General features: G+C 42.8%; 1 protein-coding gene across 1 annotated transcript in view; it reads right to left on the reverse strand.

The window, feature by feature from the left end:
* LIX1 (limb and CNS expressed 1) overlaps window positions 1–20,802 on the reverse strand; it is an 889,780-nt gene that overhangs the window by 268,856 nt on the left and 600,122 nt on the right. Inside the window, exon 4 of the mRNA XM_069625450.1 lies at window positions 5,688–5,783. Within this exon, the coding sequence (XP_069481551.1) occupies window positions 5,688–5,783 (96 nt within the window). The remainder of the gene's footprint in view (window positions 1–5,687; window positions 5,784–20,802) is intronic.

Raw genomic sequence — 20,802 nt, forward strand, 5'->3', positions numbered from 1 at the left:
CTGTTTTATGGCGCGATTATTTTAGCCTCGGTCTGAAAATCTTAAAGTCCAAACAGAAATTTCAGACCACTCTTAAATAATGTCATTGATTGTTTCTTTTAACGACAACGGGTCGTTTTTGTGCACTTTTTATTTAGTTAGTGAACTGTGTTGCACCGGGGTACCATACTTTAAGTGTTGTTTACTTGGGTTTAATCCACATTTTTTTCGGTTGTGTAAGGGTCCTGCACTCTGAAGCTAAGCACCATACATTTCCATGAGGATATGGCAATAACTCTGCTGCAGCCATAAAAATGCCAGAGTGAAAACCCCAGGACGGCATAAAAAATTAAAAAAGATGTTGCAATAAACTGTTGCAATGGGGTTGCCTATTCACTTGGCAGTTCAACAACCGAGAATATCAGATACATTGGCTGATAATTTGCAGAGCACCCTATGCACACTGTGCCCAACCAGAAGAAAAAAAACGTCATTGTGTGACACTCGCGACGTAGCGGTTATGGAAGGTTCTCAGGTTAGAGGGATTCTGTTGCTATGATACCAGCAAATGCGAAACACATTGACAAAGCCCATAGCTTTGACTGATGTATTAGCTATTGTCAGGCCTCACTGGCATCACGTTTACCAACATAGGCCAATGGAGTACCATCCTTTTTCTGGAATTGAATCTGCTCTGGCATTGGCATCACACACGGTTGCAGGTATACCATAAACAAATCCAGGTACTCACAAAATGTCCAGGTTTTCTTATTAAGAACCCTTGTACTCGCAGCTATGGCAATCCAAAGGCCAGGTTCTCAGAGCGTTGTCATGGAAATGGCCAGTTAGAATAGAAATGCATTGTGCCCATTAAGCATAGCGTAGCAATGCCATCTTGGATTATGCTCAAATAAATCAGTAGTGCCATGTTCGTGTATGCCCACTGTGGCCCTGCTAAAATGAGAGCTCCTTTACGAACAAAAGGAATGCCAGTAGTAATCACCTAACAAAGTATACCTTTTGGAATTAATGTTTTAAGAAATATTAAGCTTTAGGGCTGTTACGTAGTGGACATTCTATGAATTGGGTACAAAGTATTCTCCTTCTTAGATGGCCGACTTCTTAGTTGTTGGGAGTGGTCTCAATGTCGAGTGAGGAGCAAGCCAGCATATTTTTAAATTCATAAGCTAAAACCTTCCCACATCTAATCAATAGGGTATTTTAAAATCTTTTGCCAAAAATGTATAATTGCATTATTCTGCGAAATTTCATTGCTATTTAAAATTCTCGATCAAAACTGTTCTGTCTTTAAAAAACGTTCATCATAAACAAACCTACCAAGAAATTCAAAGAGTAATTCAGATAGGACGTAACAGACAATCACAAGAGGAAAACGTGTCTCTACATCACTAGCACAAAACCTACAAGTACGCTCATTCCTCCAAATGTTTTCCCAAGCACCCATTAACCCTCTACTAGAAAACAAATGTAATTTTAAAACGCAACATATCTTGTCTATATTCTCTGGATGGATGCTTTTGTAGATACAAAAGGTAGGGCATTATAAGCTTTAATTTCATATTTAAGATGGTAAAAAAATATGGTAGTCCATATCTAAGGTCGATTCTTTTACCCAGGCAAGTTCAAAAACGTCTTTTTTTACTCTTTTTGGAACGGCAAGAAGGTACTCAACCGTGATGTTATAACTGCCTAACAGTTCAGTTGTTGAGAGATACCACTCAGACAAAACCTTCAAATCTACTTTAAGTTTTAGTACTGTATTTGGATTACTAGCTATGTTGTGTTTGGTCTTTAAGGTCACATACACCCATTGAAGAGTGAATGACTCAAATATTCACACTTACTTGCAAGACTTGTCAAAGGCAAAGCTGTAATCCTCACTCTATCACCTCGACGACCTGCAAACACCTGTGCTACCTCCGCGCCTCCGTGCACTTAGGGGTTGTATCTGTAACCGTAAAATCCCCTGCCTCCTTGCACTACCCAGAGCCGATCCCCCGGCTGCACTTACTCAGAGCAATGTTGCCCTGATCACACTTCCCCCTTTTCCCTCCCCCTGGCGATTCTCCTCTCCCGCCCCCCCCTGCACTTGCACAATCTGAATGACACAAGGCCTAGTAAGATTGTTTGTTAATTGTCCCTATGCCCAGTGCTTTAAGTGGGCCGGGGCCTGCCGGGGCCGGGCCCCGGCAGTCTCCAAAAAGTGGGGCTGAGCCGGGGCCCTGCCGGGGCCCCCGACCTCACCACGCCATGGCAGGACGCATTATCCCGCCGCGGCCGCAGCCGCAACGGGAGATGCGCCCGCCACTTTAACGTCAGGCAAGCTGACAGAAGTGCCAGCCAGGCACAGCGTTGCTGTGACTGGCTGGCACTTCCGTCAGTCACTGTAACTTTCTCTGATGACCCTTCATCTGAGGGGCCATCAGAGGAAGCTAGAGTCCCTTAGTTTTCCCTCGCCAGGTCACTGACACTCAGCGAACCCACGGGCTCCGTGATCTAATCTGCAGATTAGATCACGGAGTCCGCGGGTTCGCAGAGGGTGAAAGACACCTCGGGCTCTGTGATCTCTGCTCTAAGCAGAGATCACTGAGCCCGAGGCGCCTTTCTGCTTTGGCAAGGCTTTATAAAAGATGCCTTCAACTGTGTACGTTTAAGCCATCTTTTATAAACGTAGACATATTTCTATGTTTATAACAGACGGCTTGAATCGTACACAATTCAAGGCATCTTTTATATAGCTTTGTCGACGGACAAAGCCACCTTGGGTTTTGTCCGTCCTCAACGCTTTATAAAAGATGGCTACGTTTCAAGCCGTCTTTTATAAACATAGACATATGTTACAAATGTCTATGTTTTTAAAAGGCAGCTTGAAAAGTACACAAACCATAGTAAGGTAAGCACACAAGTGTGCGTAACTTACTATGGTTTGTGCACTTACAAGCCACCTTGTATAAACATAGAAATATGTAACATTGCTATGTATATAAAAGAAGGCTTGAAAAATCACAAACCATAGTAGTACGCAAACAAATATTTAAATGCTCAAATACATTTATATATTTGTTTGCGCACCTTACTATGATTTGTGCACTTTTAGGCCACGCCCGCAATGGAAGCCACGCCCCCAAACGAGGGCCCCCCCTCAATTTTTTACCCCACTTAAAGCACTGCCTATGCCTCCTACCTTGTCTCTTCGTGCCTAGAAACACTTGTGTCAGGCGCGTTATAAATGACATATCATATCATCATATCCAATGGTTATGCTAGGGCTTCTTGTTTAGACTGCCTAGAATTCCTGAGCCATTTCCAAGTTTATAGCCGGCTTCCTTCCTACCCGTGTGCTGCCTTACTGGGTGGCGGAATTTCTAAAAAGGTCCATCCTCCTTTCGACACTCATCCAGCTAGCATGCGTGTTTCAATGATGCATGCAAGTCCATTTTGTGAAGCGCTCTGCATCTCAGTACTCACAGGAAGAAAGAGCAGGAGAATAACAGACAAGGTCACATGAAAAATAATTAGAAAAATATTGGTGTTAAGATGTTTCCTAAATTTAAGGTGGTTGACCATAGACTGCAATGACATCAAAACAGAATTTCACAGGAGGGAGACTTTCAATGTGGAGGATCTCCCACTGGTTCCAAACTTCATCCCAGGAGATGCCATCCGTCACAGCTGTTGGACTGAACAATGAGGTTTAAGGGGAGCATAGTAACATTTTCTGAATAGAATGAGTATCTTTGCTAAGCAAAGCTGGATGAACAGTACAGTCTCTGTTGGAGCGCATTGATTTTGCTGCTGTAAGACATTATAGGCTTCTCATGCAGCAGTAACCGGTCTCGCCTGCCAAGCAAAGCAGAAGGCAGGCAGCGGCAAGTGCATATTTTGGTAATCCCAGATGCAAAGAGCTGCAGTAGTCAACCCTTGGAGAAACAAACGCATTGACTAGTGTAAAACCATGGGCGAAGAGGTCTATAATCTCTAATATCGCTTACTCGCTAGATTTGCATCAGTAAAAACCACCATGTCTGCACCACGGTCATGGAAGTGAGACAGAATTCTTAATGCTGTACAGGAGCCAGACCTGCAGAAGAGGTTCTCAGCTTTGGTCAGATTAAATCTCTTGCAGTCCATCCATGTCCTGAATTCCAACATGCACCATTTCAATTTGTTGAGATCTCCCACAAAGTGAAAACGTGTCTGCATACCATTGTATCAATATACAATCTCCTACTGTAGAGTCTTAGTAGATCCACAAGAGGATAACAATTATGGCTTAAAGAGGTGAGGTAACAGAGGGTATCCAGGAAGCATGCCACAAACTAGGCCACTGGGGAGGGACTCAAAAGAAGAAAAGGCCATCAACTGTTTCATCTCAGAGAGGAACAACTCAATCCAATCAAGGTCTTGAGACTAAACTCAAAACCCATAGGGACACTTCAGAAGACCTACTATTAGAGCCTAGGCACAGTATGTCATCAAACTGCGGATATCATCCAACAAGGATGCTGATACTGCCTGTGTACTATGGTTAGCATGGAACCCAGCCTGAAAAGGGCTTGGGTCATCTGACTTTTGCGGTTTCTGAAGCTAATGCATCTCTGTGGCGTTAACACCCGATCCGGCAGGCTGGATTGGGTTTTATGGCCATTATCTCCCTGGGTTACGAAAGCAGCAACCCATGGTGCTAACAAAAAAGTGTCATTCCTCCAACAGGAGGCGCGCTGCATCCCATTCTGGTAAGGAAAAACCTTTACCAACATGGCTGCCAAGGAAAGAGAAGGCAGGGTTCCGTACAAAGCCCCTCTTCCCTTTCCATGGCGGCTGTTCTCAGCAGAGAGGAAGGTGTGGCTGTGGCGGTGAGTGCTGCCGCAGCAGAAATAAGGTAAGTTTGGGGGAAGGCAGATTTAAAATATAAAATAGGGGCTGGGAAAGGCGGCGAGAGGAAGATGGTGACGGGAGTCAGCCGTCAGGCGGTTTGGAACGAGGACTTACACCGGCGGTTCAAGCCTGGGTTCCTAGCCACCTGATTGACTGGCTCCCCCCAGCCAGGTGCTTATGTAGATTCCAGAAGTCTGGAAGGGGAGCAGGAATATTGTCCCAAAGTTAGCAAGATCTAACTGCTTCAACAAAGTTTTTTTCAACGTTTCTGCAGCAGGTGTTTCACTTTTGCATGTTTCAGGGCCAGATGGACACAGTCAGCCCGTAAAAAGTGACCACTGTCCAGCAAAAAAGGGGGCTGGCTAACTATGGAGAGTCAGCTTAGTTAATAAACTTAACTTTAACAATTATACTATTATTGTGTAATATGGGCTGTCATAAGCGCATGTATTGGTGTTTATAAATATGACTACTTTATTTTGTATGGCTAACGTATTCATGTTATGAGCCTAGTGGTGTCTCTGTCTCAATGTATTAGGAGTGGAAGTTGAATGGTGGTTGGTCTTTTACTAGCGCATACAGGATAGTGTCATAACAGAAGGGGAGTACATTTTTCAAAACAAATTAAAACAAATTGTACATTCTATTGGACCTTGTGAACAAAGTTGTCACTTTGTAGACTAAATGTGCTCATTCTCATCGAACCATTACTATTCGACAATGATTAATTCTCCAAGATGTCAGTTAATGCAAACCATCTGAAAGCAAGGGCGAAAACAGAAAGAAATTACCAAAATATTTCGCTTTACCTGAAACTCTAGCATTGTTTTCCCTAAATTGGCCTCCAGCATATAATGATAGGCTCCAATGCTTGTGCTTGGATCATCGGCATCATTTAAATCGCCCTTTAGGGAGAGAAGAAAAGAAGAATAAGCATTGGTTATGATTTAGAATGGCATTGACAACACATAATGTTAACCTTACACATGTTAGTCTCCTGGTCATTTATCTTTCCTGCTTCTGGATAGGGAAACATATGGGCAGCCATTTCTAAGTAATTCCATGAGCAAATACACATTCTGGTAGGCACAAATTGGGCACACATGTATATTTACAAAAAAATAAATTACAAAAAAATGGCAGGACACGCAGGTTGTACCTACTGAACCTCTTGGCTGCGAACAGAACAGATTCACAAAAAAGAAAGTCTATGGGGGTCAATACAAGGTTGGCGGTAAGGGGTTAACGGCGCCGGTAAAGGTGCCGGTGCCGATTACCCCTTACCGCCGCATTAGGAGGTCCTTTAGCGGGTCCCGCTAAGGGCGGCTGGTTTTACAATGCATTTTGGGCATGAAAATTAGCTCAAATGTCAATTCTTTGCTGCAGAAAAGAAATGTTATCTAAAGGGCATTGCTATTTTATAAACAGCATTTTTCAACATAAGACAGACAGTTCTCTACTGCATACAATTGCATTTATGTTTCAAACTCACGAGGGATCCTCAGTACAGTATAGTCTGAATCCCTGTGGTCTGTCTTGGATTGGAAAATGCCATCTCAAACTTTGGATCTCAAACTTTAGCCTGCTAGTGGCAAAGCCAAGGATTTGAACTTGTGCATAGGTATTGGTTACACAAAATAACAAAAACATTACTGCTGGGTTACAATAATAATCATAATTGAATTATAAAGAATGATTGCAAATTAATTGCCATATGAATTTACATCAAAGCAACATTCAATGATATATACATTTAATAGCTGAAATCCCAGATACACATCCATTGGGTGATCAAATTCAAAAGATAAAGACGTACATTTAATGGACATAATGCATTTCCCAAAATAACAAAATGAATACATTTCTAAATGTGTAATATACAGAAATAGGGAACCAACAAAATCACAATATCAACAAGACATAAAAGAGAAGATCATGCATATAAGAAACAAAAATTACATTATGCATTAGTGATTTAATAAATAGAACTAAATGGTTAGCACAGTACATGTATTAATCAATATGTATGTGACTGCTAACGGAAGTTATTGTTCAAGTTTACCAATACTAAACTAATTTAGTCCAATGTTTTGTAGAGAGGCAGATTTACACATTGTCTATAGAGTCCACCCCTTCACCTCCGTCATATTGTAAGAACAGCAAGAAAGCACTGTGTATGACATCTGGTATCATCCCTATACTGCATCGAAGATGAGAGTGGTTATGTGCTCAGACAACTGTATCGAATGTACCCTCGAACTGAAGTGGCAGAAAAATGTCTGCAGACACCACTGAACATAGAAGAACTATAAATGAAGTCTGACAGGTGTAAAGTGACGTCAAGAAGAGAAGACACAAGGACGCACTGAAAAGATATACAAGTACTTAAAGAATGAAGATGTGATTGAAGTGACAAAGTGAACATACATGCAATACGAAGACATCAAATACACTGAGAAGACAAGTGAGAAGAGATGCAGTAGACGTATATATGCAGAAACGCAAGTTAGGCAAGACATATGGAAGCTTGCTGGAGTACAAAATATAACACGGCTAAAGCAGCTACGATGAGAAAATGGACGTCAGCTCTGTATAAAAGTAAGCAAGAAGCCTGAAGGAGAGGGAACAAGGCTGCAGAGCTCACAGACAATAGCATACACATTTGTGCAAGAACAAAGAATATTTATTTGGCTCAGGATCAAGTATGCCACAGCAAGTGGCAACTGTCAGGCTTGAAAGGAGTAGAAGAGGATAAGCTATGTACGCAGAACATATTTCTCTTAGATTAAGCAAAATAGTGAACATTTCCAAGTGCCAAATATTGTACAATTAAAGACATAGAAAGCATATGCAAGATGGAGCAACCAAGTCTCCAGAGGCTGAGGAGCGTAATAGCATCCATTATAATTTAATCAAATAGCACTAAATACAAGGGCAAGATGGATAAAATAATGGTCTCCTCACACGTGGTACAAGACTAGGAGGCCAGGCCAATTCATAAAGCTCCAGAGGTAGATAGCTATGTACCCTCACTCCCTTTAAAGTTTAGCAGAAGAGAACAGCCAGCCAGGTCAACTACAAAGAAGAAGTCTTGGCTCAGGGCCTAACTAATGAGAGATGGTAGGCTAATTAGCCAAGTGGGTAGTTTTCTGACATTGTTCCCTGCTGCTGGGTTTCGTTTTGCTTATGTGCTGCAAACATGCCGAATGTCCAAGGTTGGAAGAGAGTGCCAACCAATCATGAGGGCCTGTACAATTGTGGACTATACAGTGTTACAGGAGCCAATCCGCTGATGGTATTCTGCTATTATCTGTATTTTACGAAGTTAGAGGTTGTTCAAGGCGAGCCTAACAGATAAGGGGCAGCCAATGATTTTACCAACACCTAAATAAGCTATATGCATATATAATCCCTTAACCAAAAACCCACCGATAGGTTTTTACTGTTTGCCATGTAGGATGACGTTATAGCTGATGTACATCGAGGTATAAAGCCTTTGTGGAATGGAAATGCATTTGAGAGTGTGTGAGCTGCGATTTGTTTTGATCGCCAGGTTTCGCTACTTTATTGAACTGATAATAAAGTAATAGTTTGCCATATTCTTTGAGTCTGTCTGGTTATTTGGGCCTGAGATCAGTTATTGTGGTAATCTCATTCACTCAGCACTTGGAATGCTCCAGGTGATACTGCACAGTTTATTAGAGTGAGGTTACAAAATCCTCGGGATTGGTCCCATACTTCTAGTCTACATTAGCTAATAAGATAGCATGGGAATGTTTTCGGCATGGACAATTAAACACATTCATCAAAATGAAAACATTTCATTTTAATGCTCAATTACATGGACTGCTGATATTCAGGCTCAGTGTAAAAGCAGTAAAATACTAGGGCAGAACGGGAAAAGATAGAGAAGATATAAATAATATCCTCTTTATGTTATGAATGGGATCTGTCTACTAAAATGTTTTGTAAAAAGATACCACAGATTTTACTGTGGGTCCTCGCCAATGACCTCCTGAACATAGTCTAGTAAACAATTAAAGTTCATGAGTGAAAAAATGTTAAATAACGGCAAAATAACATATCTCATAATGAATATTGTTGAGAGCATAGTGTCCTGCTCAAATTAATTTCAATTGAGGGGTCCATCGATGAAAAATCAATTTTCAATACATTCTGTAAACAGTGGCCAGCGGTCACTACTAAATCCAACAGGTTCAAAATATATAGGTGCAAAGCAACGGTTTACACATACCTCATAACGTTGATATGCAACCATATCCAAATGTATGATTGGTTGCTGGTATCTAAAGGGAATTAAATGACTATTTAAAAGGAACAGGGGTATATCTGTATGTCATAGCTAAGTTAGTATTGGAATCCCCTATTGCAGACTAATTCAGATGGTAAGGATGGTAAACGCCACTTACCCCAGAAGGATACAGACAGACAAAACGCTGTCCCACCACGCAGCAAATGCTTAGTGCAGCACCATCTTGAATGCGTTATATAAATAACGCATAGTGACATCATCACGCAGTGCGTGCATCAATAATATAAACTAAGTCAGCAAGCTCGCCAAGTCGAGTGTACAGGTAGAAATAAGCCAATTTTGAATGAGACTACTGAAGAAATCATTGCTCAGTGATTGTACCTAATCAGAATAGACAGGTACCAGTCTACTATGGCATAGGATGGGAACAGAATAATATAGCCATCCAGATCAATCTAGCCTAAATATAGGCACTACTTAACCGGATGTTGGATACCAGTTCAATAGCTCATTGAGCCCCTCTATATGTGATTTTAAACTATGGATCCATTGTTGTTCGTTCAAATCAAGTTGAGAGTTACTGTGACTGTCCAATAGTACAGTATCAACCACCCATCAGCGGATATCCTCCTCGCTGGGATTGAGTTCCAAAAAAATGAGCCACCAGTGGTAAATCAATGTTTCTACATCTTATGCAAGATCTTGTCCCTGTATTCTACAGGATGTATTGTCTGGCCTGTGTCTCTTAGGCAACATAGGCATTCAATACAATATAGGACTCCCCGGGATTCCAATTAGTCATAGACAAGAGTCCATATCCAGTCATCAATCATGAATTACAGACATCACAGTAGCCACAAGGATAGTGGCCTTTTACTGGTTCAGTATTCGATAACGTGGTTTGACAGAAGGTATTAGAAGTACAATGTTTATAATGTATAAGCTGATCCTTCAAATTGGGACTCCTAAGTGCAAACAGGGGTATTGGTATTGATGTTAGAGAGTTGAACAATGGACCATTTTTTGCAAGCTACCGTTTTGTTGATGTTGACAATCGCATCATAGGTCAAAGCACACACTATTTTATCTGGAGCATTGTCACTGGTCCTAGGTGTTAAACAAGGTCCCGTTGAGTATATTTAGCTTACATATCAAATTGTCCAATCAGTTTCCTGGGATAGCCTCGTTTTAGCCTAATGTCAAAGCCAGCTGCCTGTGCCTACTAAAGATGTACAATTCCTACGATATTGGTCATATGGCATATTATATCTTAATGCTCGGGGATGAAAACAATTGTGGTAAAGCAGTGTATTCCCATCAGTGGGTTAGCTGACCAAAGTGCTCATTAGTTTACCATTGACATGTTTCACTGTAATATCTAAGATATTGATTTGGTGATCACTTGTTTTACTGAATTGGTCTTAAGGATGTAAGGAATTAAGCCAATTAAATAAAATATTCAAATAATGCTAAATCCCCCTGCCAAATTAAAATGATATCATCTATGTACCATTTCCAAAATTGAATATTGTTTTCATTTGGATTTGTGTGAGTAACCACATGTTGCTTCTCATAGTCAAACATATAAAATGCAAGACTGGAGGCAAATGCAGCACTCATGGCCGTTCCCTGTTTTTGTTGATAGAATGAGTTGCCAAATTAAATATAATTCCATATAGGTATTAGTTGGTGTTAGGGAGAATTCTCATAAATGTGCTAATTCCCTCTACCTTAGAGACCCCCAGCTCTTTTGCTGAACTATGGGACTCTGAACTTTTTAATCTGTTTGTTTTCTGTGTTTATTTTGGTTATGGAGTTTTAGATAACTCCATAGGCATCATCTTTTGATGTGCGTTACACAGCACCCTCAGTGCAGTGACACAGGGATGTCCTTTAGACTTCCCAAAGGTTTAAATACCTTCTCTGGGATCAACTACTGTTTCCCAGAGAATGTAAAGCAAAATTGACTTTACTAGTCTTTCCAAATTCCTAGACCGAGCACACACAGTCTTACAATGGAGTGCTAGAGGGGTTACATCGTGTCCCCTGTGTCTAAACACTCATGTAGCAGTCAACTGCTACCCTTTCCCATTGATAAGGTTGGTGGCAGTGGTTTTACAACAAACTAACTGCCATGATTTTTCCCGACCGCGAACACCGGTAGCTAGAAATCACAGGAGGCATGTTTTTCAAGATGGCACCTTAAGCCCCTTTTGTTTAAACGGGTCCCGGTCTTCTTTTTTCGCCATTTCTTTTTGGAAAGGTCCTTCTAGTGTTTGTCTCTGCGCGCCAAACCAGGTTTGGTCCCTTTGTTCGTGTGCCTTTGATGGGCTTCAGGACTGAAGTCCGCCCTTGGCGTCTGAGTGTCTGGGGTGGGCAGGAAGTGAGGGAGGTGCCCAAAACTCCCTGTGCTTAGTCTCCTATTAGACCCAAATGCACTCTGGCGTGATTGGCTGGCTGACTGTCTGGCAAGGACAGCCACCCTGCTGGGTGAGTGACAGCTAGGCTGGAATGAGAGGGAGAGAACTATTTGAAAGGCGTGTCTCGTGGACTGGAAAGCAGGGTCGACCACTGGAATGAAAAAACCAAAGACGAGCTGGAAGAGGACGGTTGCGGCAACTCCTGGACCTTTGGTTTGCCCGGTGTGGCCCTGCTGCAGGTCAGAATTGCCAAACTCCATTCGACAGAGAAGCTCCTTCAAGGACGGCTTCTTCCTTTGAGTTGGAGGGACCAATCAACTCATAAGACACCTGGATACCATTCTCAAGGCTGGTTAGGATTAACCAGGGAGAGGGACACCAGTTTGTGGTCTTGAATCTACAGCTACTGGAACTGAAGTGACTCCATTTTGTTTGCTTTCTTCAACGATCCTGTGCAGTGCAGGAGTCCCCCGACGTCCTCCCTCTTGTCCCCAATACTGAGGCTCAGGAACAGCGAGATCTGCAGGAACAGGCAGGAACCACGACTTCAGCAACATTTGTTTCTTCATACAAAGGTACTGTGCCAACCCGATTGAGAGAACGCCACTCTCACGGTGAAAGTTTGTGACACTTTCCCAACTCGCAGGCCTAATCAGCTTATGACCCCACAAATTATTTCTTTTCACCTAAACTACTTCTGAGAACTTTTGCAAAGACTTTACCATTTGATACCAGAACTGCTCCTTCCTATCCAGAACACTAGCCCATTGACTTTGGCCAGGCCTATTGACTTGAATTGAACTCTTCTGGTGAACTGAAACTATTTGCACTGCCTAGAAAGTATATGTAATATATTCTACTTACTTTTGTCTATTTTGCTCACTGCTAAGTAACTGAACTGCCACTTGGCTCCTATTTCAGGGGAGCTCAAACTGTCTCAAAAGCTTAGAGTTTTGTATTCTAGTGTATTGGTATATACTATTAAGTTGCCTCCTTCTAGTGGAATGTTTTCTAAATGATTGTGTAATACATTAAAAAGTGTTTTACCAAGAATTTACTGATTACTACAATGCTTAGTTGTGGGGTGAATGGGGCATGCAGTGGCACATACAAACGTGATATTATTCTATTACCCAAAACCCTTCATGCCTGGTGACCCTGGTGACCACTGCACAGGGCTGTGTAAATTAATACCACTCTTCAATTGTACTCTGTATAATTCAATGGTAGCCTTTTTATTGTACAGTGTAATGATGATGGCAACTACATAATTTTTATTATGCTACTTGTGTTATTTACTAAATACCAGGCTGCCTAAATTACACATGTTTTTTCTAATGTCTCACCCGTCTCATGTGACTACATATCTCAACCCATTTAAATGAGGATCGTCTGACCATAGCCCTCAAGTGACTATCTTTAAAAGGTCCAATGAGTATTCTTGATTTATTTTTAGGTAAATTACCCTTAAATCACCCTTTCTTTGCTGTGAGCCATCACAATATTCCTTCCGTCCAAGACCTCAGGAACGTTTGGATTTGCCTCACAGTGAGATTTGTAGGTAATTGAGTGATTTCATAAACATACATGAGTACAATCTGGGTTGATTGAGGAGACCCCTCCTCCAGGCCAAGATATTCAATGTATTTCAGCAGATGTTTTTTTTCTCAAACAGTCCTGAACAGGAATGCAACCTGCAGAGATACCAATATCTCTGTGACTCCATCGAATCCCAGCCTGCTACATAGATTAACTCTGCAATTGTGATTTATGATAGTTTAGCAGCACAGCTGTATGGGACCGCACAACATTAAGTACACATGCCACTGGTTGGAGGCAAAAGTACATGAAGATAGCGTTCTCCTAGGCTTGAAAGCGTTTCAGTGCAACTGGTTAATGGTATTAATGTATGCTAACTAGTCTTGAGAGGCCTTCTAGTCCAGTATGGTTGTAGATGCTGAAATGTTAACCTTTTTTTATAGTTTATTATTGTGGTGACAAATACAGCATGATTATCTCACTTATCTCATTCGGCTTTTTAATTTACACACATGTTTTCAATGACAATATCTCGGCTCGTGGTCTGGGTCGGAGGGGCAAGCCAGTCTTCCTGTGTGGCTCCAGCTTGGCTCTCCCATTGCATAGCGTGACTTTTCCACTTCTAGTGCCAAAGTATATGAACTCCATGTGCATCAGGCTCTCTGCCATCTGTCAGAATTCTACTCCATGAAAGAAGCAGATGAGATTTTATTTACAGTGGTAGTTTATTTATTGGATATTTATAAAGCGCCTGTACAGCAAATGGTGTTTCAAGGCGCCACAAGAAAAAAAGGGGGGCTAGGGACAGGGAAGAAAAACACAATAACGGTCCTACTAGGCCTTGTGTCATTCAGATCCTGCAAGGGCAGTAACAAGAAGTGCAGGGGTGGGGAGGGAGAAGGGAAAAGCCGGTTGGGGGAAGGGATAATTCTACAGTTGGAGTGAGGTGCGAGGCAAGTGGAGGTATACAAGTTCAGGGGGTCAGGGGTAGGGGAAGAAGAGGGCCCCTGGGACTAGGCAAGTGCTAAGGGAAGGCCAGGTGGGCAAGTGCCAGGGGATGCAGGGAGTGCAGGGAGTTTAAAAAAAACGAGCTGGGGGTAGATCTCTGTCTTCGGCTGAGGGCTCCGTCTGGAACAGCCTCCCTGTCACTCGAAAACTTGAGGAGAACCATCTCTGGTTCCGGAAGCACCTCAAGACCTTCCTCTTTTCTTCTGCCTTCGCTCCCCCTCTCCCCTGCTGATCTGTTCTCTCTTGGCACCGTGCACCTAGCCACCCTCTGTCCTCCGGGCCCAGGTACCCGCTCACCCTGCCACCCTTGCACACTGCCTCCAGGCCTCCTCTTGCACTCGGGTCTGTATCTGTACCCATACAGTGCGCCCCCCCCTTTTTTCTCCTGCACTTATCAGACCTACCCTGTCTGCTGCCTTAAACCTAGCACTTGCACATTGCTGGCTGCGCTACTACTGTTTGTTGCCTTTATTATGTATTTATTATTTATCTGTTTCTCCTGTGCTTCGCACTTTCCACTTCTCCCCCTTTTATGCACTTTTCCCCTCTCCCATGCACGTGTGCAATCGCAATGTCACTGGGCCTAGTAAACTCGCTGTTTTGCTCTCCCCTGTTCCCCTCCCTTGCCTTGTCACACTCTGAAACACTTGTGTATGAGCGCGATAGAAATAAAATATCAATATCAATATCAATGGCCACATCCTAAGTGCTGGGATGGGGATGGACCAGGCTCGGTAGGGATGCACCCCCGTCAGACTAGTCAGGAGCAGGGGGCACAGAAGCAAGTGCAGGCTAGGGGGCGGGAGATGTCAGGAAGTCAAGGTGCTGGGGTAGACTGGGCGAGGATGGCCTGTTGCACTGTAGGACTCAGAAGGGACCTGGCAGTCAGTCAATGCAGGGGAGGGAGGCATTAGCAGGGGAGGGAAGAGAAAAGGAGGGTCTTGAGAAGCTTCCGCAAATTAAGGAGATCTGGCTCAAGCCTGAGAGGTGCAGGGAGGCCATTCCAAAGGGAGGTCCTGCCGATAGAGAGATCTACCCCCCTCCCCACTTAATGCTTGGAAAAGCATCTGATCTGCAGAGAGTTGGAGCTAGAACACCAAAGGGCTCTAGCAGAGGGGTATTTAGGGAGAGAACAAGTTGGATGTAGCGGGGTCCCTGGCCACAGAAAGCCTTGTGGGTGATGCAGAGGGTCTTGAACTTGATCCTCGCAGCCACCGAAAGGTTTTGGGGCTGGAGAGATGCAGTCCCTGGGCTTGAGTCCAAGGATAAGTCTTGCAGTCCTATTCTGGATTAGCTGAAGGGGCGAAGGGAAGATAAAGGCAGATTAAGGAAGAGGATGTTGCAGTAGTCCAGCCTAGAGAGTACCAGAGCTCTGGAGACATTGAGTTTCTGGGGAAAGGTGACGAAAGGGAGAATGCCTATGAGGAGGTGCCGCTGAAAGTGGGCCTTTTTGGCAAGGCCCGCGATGTGAGGAGAGAAGAAGAGAGAGGAGTCGAAGTTGACGCCGAGGGTTTTAGCCTCACGAGAGGGGGCCTTATAGTTCACCATAGTTGCCAGACTATGGCAGCCAATAAATGACCAATACAAAAAAATAGCACTCTGGCAAGACTGTGCTAAAATCATTAACTGAGAGCATGTTGCCTTGGCAGGAAAGATCGCTGGTGGGTGGAGCAGGTGAAGTACATTGTCAGGGCAGACGCCTTGTTGCTCTTATCTCCCTCTGTTGCTGGTCTCAGAGGGAGCAAGCAGCTACTGCAGGCAATGGCAATGGTGCTTAGCTTTCTGCTATAGCTGCACTCTCTGGGCCTTTCGGGCGTTTTCCCCTTTCTGTCCCCCATACAAAGCCAAGGCTGGTGGGAAGGTACAAAAAGCTGAATTGTGTCAATGTGAGAAAGCCTGCCGAAGATATGGGGATTAGTTAACCCTCAAAATTCGTCATTTAGCCCAGTTCCCTACTCTATAACAGGAAGCCATTTAGGCCGTCCAGTTATGTTGGAGAAACACACGCTGAATAATAGGCATTATCTCACCCCAAACCTAGCTTTGTATATCTACAAGTTATATGTCTCAAGTGTTCCGCTGGTCTGTCTTCATCACAGCTTGTAAGCAGTCCACTATTTGATTGGGTAATACAGATGGGATTACCCGAATTCTGGAAGGTATCAATTTAAAAGCATGGGCCAAAAAAGGACTTCGTCCCTTTTAGCAGATTTTGCTGCTTGACATCTCAGTCAAAACCTTTAACACGATAATGATCCGCCTCCAAGAACGTTCACTGAATTAGTGGACTTGGTGACAGATGACATTACCTCCATGCCAATTCTGTTCAACTGCAGGTGCTCCTCTCTGAGTATAAGACTTTGGTCAGTTAAATACCTATTGTACGCTAATGATGTAGGTGTCCACCTTATAAAAGGCATCAACTTACAACAGCAGTTGACATTACTGGACAAGGAGCGTAAGCAACACGTTCTGTTAAACAACAACATGAAGAACAAAATATTACCTTTTTCTGATGGACCAGTGCTTGAGATGCAGGTTGACTTGAACTTGAGCTAACTTTGATGTTGACAGCAAAGACAACAATCAATGTCTGGCTAATACTGAGGAAATCCATCTATTAATGTGTACAAGGCTTCTCCTAAGTTAGCCATGCCAATTCAAATCCCATTTTAATACAGATTGTAATTTGTTAGGAAGATTACAGGACTGACCGCATGATCTTTGGTACTCTACCAAAACGCGATATGCCATAGGTTTATAAAAATGGTTCTATATGATAATTCCACATTTTGGAGACCGAACACAAAAAAGACTGATTTAATTCAACCGATTTTGTGTGGCTTTCAAAACACAGAATTATCACATTCTCAGGGGGGGTTTCACTGCCCCCCACCCATACCCGTGAGAAGGCGATACCACCCCACCCCCATCCTCTCCTCTGCTGTCGGGATTTCTTAGAATTGGGGGCTTCACCTTCTGCATCTACCCTTTTCACTCCCCTGCTGCCTCCCTTCCCTGCCCAAAACATCCCCCCTCACCACATAAACACACATGCAAACACTCACGTTTACCCGCTCCCCGCCCTCAACCTTCCCCACCGTAAACATTCCACCTACTCCCACAAACAGGTGCAGAATCAGACACAACTGCACACACCCACCTGATCCGTCCACGACTTCCCTCTTCCAGCTCTGCGATGCCTTTTAGCCCCTGCGCTCACTTGGTGTGCTTTCAGGGGCTTGACAGTTCGATTTAGAAACACTGCTAAGAGAAATCTGAGCGGTCTTACTAAATGAAGCTTTTTTGGCTGAAATTAAAACAAAAAAACCCTCCATTCTGTATAAAAAGACTTTGTAAAAATGTTGAGTCTCCAATGTTATGTAGAGTTTTATGAGCAAGGTTCCTCTTTTTGCCCCTGAAAGATGCAGTTGGGTGCTTGAGACAAGCACTAGGTGCAAGAGCTGATGCTTGACTGCCCCTCATTTTAATGTGAGTGTTTGGCCTTCTTGACAATACCACACTTTATACTGATGGAATGCAGGGTAGATCCATTTTTTTAATATGGTGAAAGTAAGAATAGGTGGTTTGGAGAGGGCTTGGATCATTTAAAAAAAAAAAAGAAAAGATTTTTACAGCAACAGTGGGTTCCCTATCCTGGCAGTAACTGGGAGGTACCCTTCTTAGCTTCGAAGTGAGGAAGAGGCCAGCCCCCTAAGGCGACGTTGCCTAATAAATGAACCAACCTTACAAGACCACTTAGAGAAACATGGCCTAAGGGGGCTGGATCCTTCATTGCTTTGAAACTAAGCAGGGTCGGTCATGGTTAATGCATGGATGGAAGACAGTCCACAGTCCCGGACGTTGTGTGTCTCATAACACACGGCATCCATATTCTATTTTTAAAACCGTGCTGCTGTCAGTCAGTGAAAGTTTTTCTCTCAGAGACCATTTTTTGCCTTTTACTGGATTGCATTCTAGCATTTGTCATTTCACATTCAAGGTGGGGGGAATAATGCCACAATTGTACACTTTTTGCCTAACAGTTCTACAAGGATTTATATATTTGATTGACACTATGGTATGTGTACTTTCAGGTTAGGCCTATAATGCAGCTTATTGTTGAAAGCCAGACATGGGGGTGAGGAGGGGAAATGATGAGGGCAAGCAAGTCATGCATATTTGCCCATGATGTGGCAAGAGAGTTTGCAATCCTGGACACTGGTGCAGTTATTTTCCCCGGATTGTGGCTGCTTTTCAGGGAACCAATAAATGTCACATCTGAGTGGACAGCGCAACCTTTTTTTCAGAGGGTGAATGCAACCCCTTGGTTTTTTTGAGGTTGGCAAGCTTGCTCAAGTATTTGGATACCAGGATTTTACTCAGCTTGTCATGTTCCTAGTGCAGACACTTAGCCACAAGACCACAAGCACTTGTTCTGTATTGGGATTTTGTTTTCCATGGAATATTTAATTACAGATTGCTGGTTTTAAATGATGAGCACCTTTTATACTTTGCAGGCATATTTATTGGAAGATTTCCTCGCTCAGGCTATTTTCTGGTGTTTTACTTTTTTTAAAGTCCAATGCTATTTTGTCATGCGCACTTTCCTCTAAGGAGTAGGTCAATTGAACAACATTTGTATATTTCACTTTAAGATATATGTTCACTTACTGTGCATATATTCATGGGAGCCAGCTTTTGATTTTTGCAATTGTGTAAAAGGTACAATGGCATATGTTATTTTTGCAACTGGGCAATTTTTTCCCTTTTTTGTGCTGCTTAAATGCGGTTAGTTGGGGTTGTGCGATGTATCACAACAGTCACCAAGAGAACGGTCATAAAACAAGGGGCTTGATCACACTGCCTAAACAAAGTGTAAGGTCCATGGCAAATAATTTAATCTCACTGTGCATTGCCTAAAAAGATTCTGAGTTCTCAAAGCCTGCAATCTTTTATAAATAACTATACCACTATCAAAACAGGACAAAATCAATTTGTGATTGATGAACGTCTTTGAGCGATGGGTTGCAAGTGTTTTAAAATATAGCGTGGCCATGCTCACCGGCCATGACTGAAGGCCACGGCTAGTGGTTTGGTAGTGTTCGACCGTGCCCACCACCATGGCTGAAGACCATGGCTAGTGGTCTGGTAGCGTTCTGAAAATCTATGGAATAACAAAACCCTTGAAATTCAAGGAAAAAACCTTAGTTGGAGGGACGTTAAGGTGAGCAATACATGGTAGCAAAACCATAGAAATGCAAGGAAACAAGTTTTTTTGCATGGACATTTAGGTGCAAACTTAATGCAACAAAGTCCATGAAATTGAGCTAAAGCCACCTTAACTTCACACCCCCTGTTGCGCAGTCTATGACCACAATGATGACATCACAGAACACATCACTGATGCTATCACTAATTACATGTTATATGAGAACTTTGATGACATTACAAATCACAACTGATGCCATCACTGGTAACAACACCAATTACCTTGTATATAACTGATTACATCAATAATGGAATTAGACATAACATCATTTATAAATTAGCTCATGAGAACTTTGATTACCTTAATAACAATTTAGGCCATGGACTTGGCCATGACAAAGGCTGTGGTCACTGGCCAGCTAGTGGTGGGTTAGTGTTCAAAAATAAAATGCGCACAGTTAAAAGCCACCCCTAGTAGCCCATTACTGTTTTAAAATATACAGTGGGCAATGTTGAATGCTATAGGCAGTGGCCATGGCTAAAGGCCATAGCTAGTGCCCATTAATATGTTAGAATATACAGTTGGCACAGCCAAAGGCCATGGCCACTGGCTAGTATTGTGTTGAAAATCATGGCTAGCGGCTGGTTAGTGTATATAATATACAGTGGGCACGGTCGAAAGGCCATAGCTAGTGGCTGGTTAGCGTTGTGTAATACACAGTGGGCACGGCTGAAGGCCATCTCTTATTGCATTTGATTATTTCAAAATATACAGTGGGCATAGCCAAAAGATGTACAAACAAGACCAAAGGCCATGGCTAGTGGCCCATTTATATGTTAGAATACATAGTGGGCACAGCCAAAGATTGTGGCCACTGGCCAGTATTGTTCTAAAGTCCATGGCTAGTGCCTGATCAGTGTATATAATATACAGTGGACATGGTTGAAAGTTGTATCCATTGGTAAAGGCCAAAATATACAGTGCACATGAGTGAAGACTGTGGTCAGTGTCCATGACTGAAGGCCATGACTATTACCCATAAATGTGTTAAAGTATATTTGGCCATGCACACTGGCCATGGCTGAAGGCCCTGCTTAATGCCAGTTACTGTTGTAATGTAATTAGTGATGTCATCAGTGATGTGATCTCTGATATCATCATTGTGGTCATAGTCTGCGCAACAGAGGGTGCAAAGTTAAGGTGGCTTTAGCTGATTTTCAGGGGTTTTGTTGCATTAACTTCTCACCTTATATATAAATAAACACACACACTTAATAGAACATAATGTGTTTTTAATCTTCTAGGCGTCACATCCCTACTTGCGGATTGGATTATAACTAGGGCTCTGCGTTTACTGTTTTTACTGCTAAATTCAGAGCAAAATAGGTTGTTTTCTTGTCTGCATTTGTAAAATACAGAAAGTAACGAAACATGGAAGGCAAGGGTAACCGCCGGACATTGGTGCTGCTGCC

The sequence above is a fragment of the Ambystoma mexicanum genome, chromosome 6p (genome assembly GCF_040938575.1).
Source record: "Ambystoma mexicanum isolate Mex_15411 chromosome 6p, UKY_AmexF1_1, whole genome shotgun sequence".
Taxonomy (NCBI): domain Eukaryota; kingdom Metazoa; phylum Chordata; class Amphibia; order Caudata; family Ambystomatidae; genus Ambystoma; species Ambystoma mexicanum.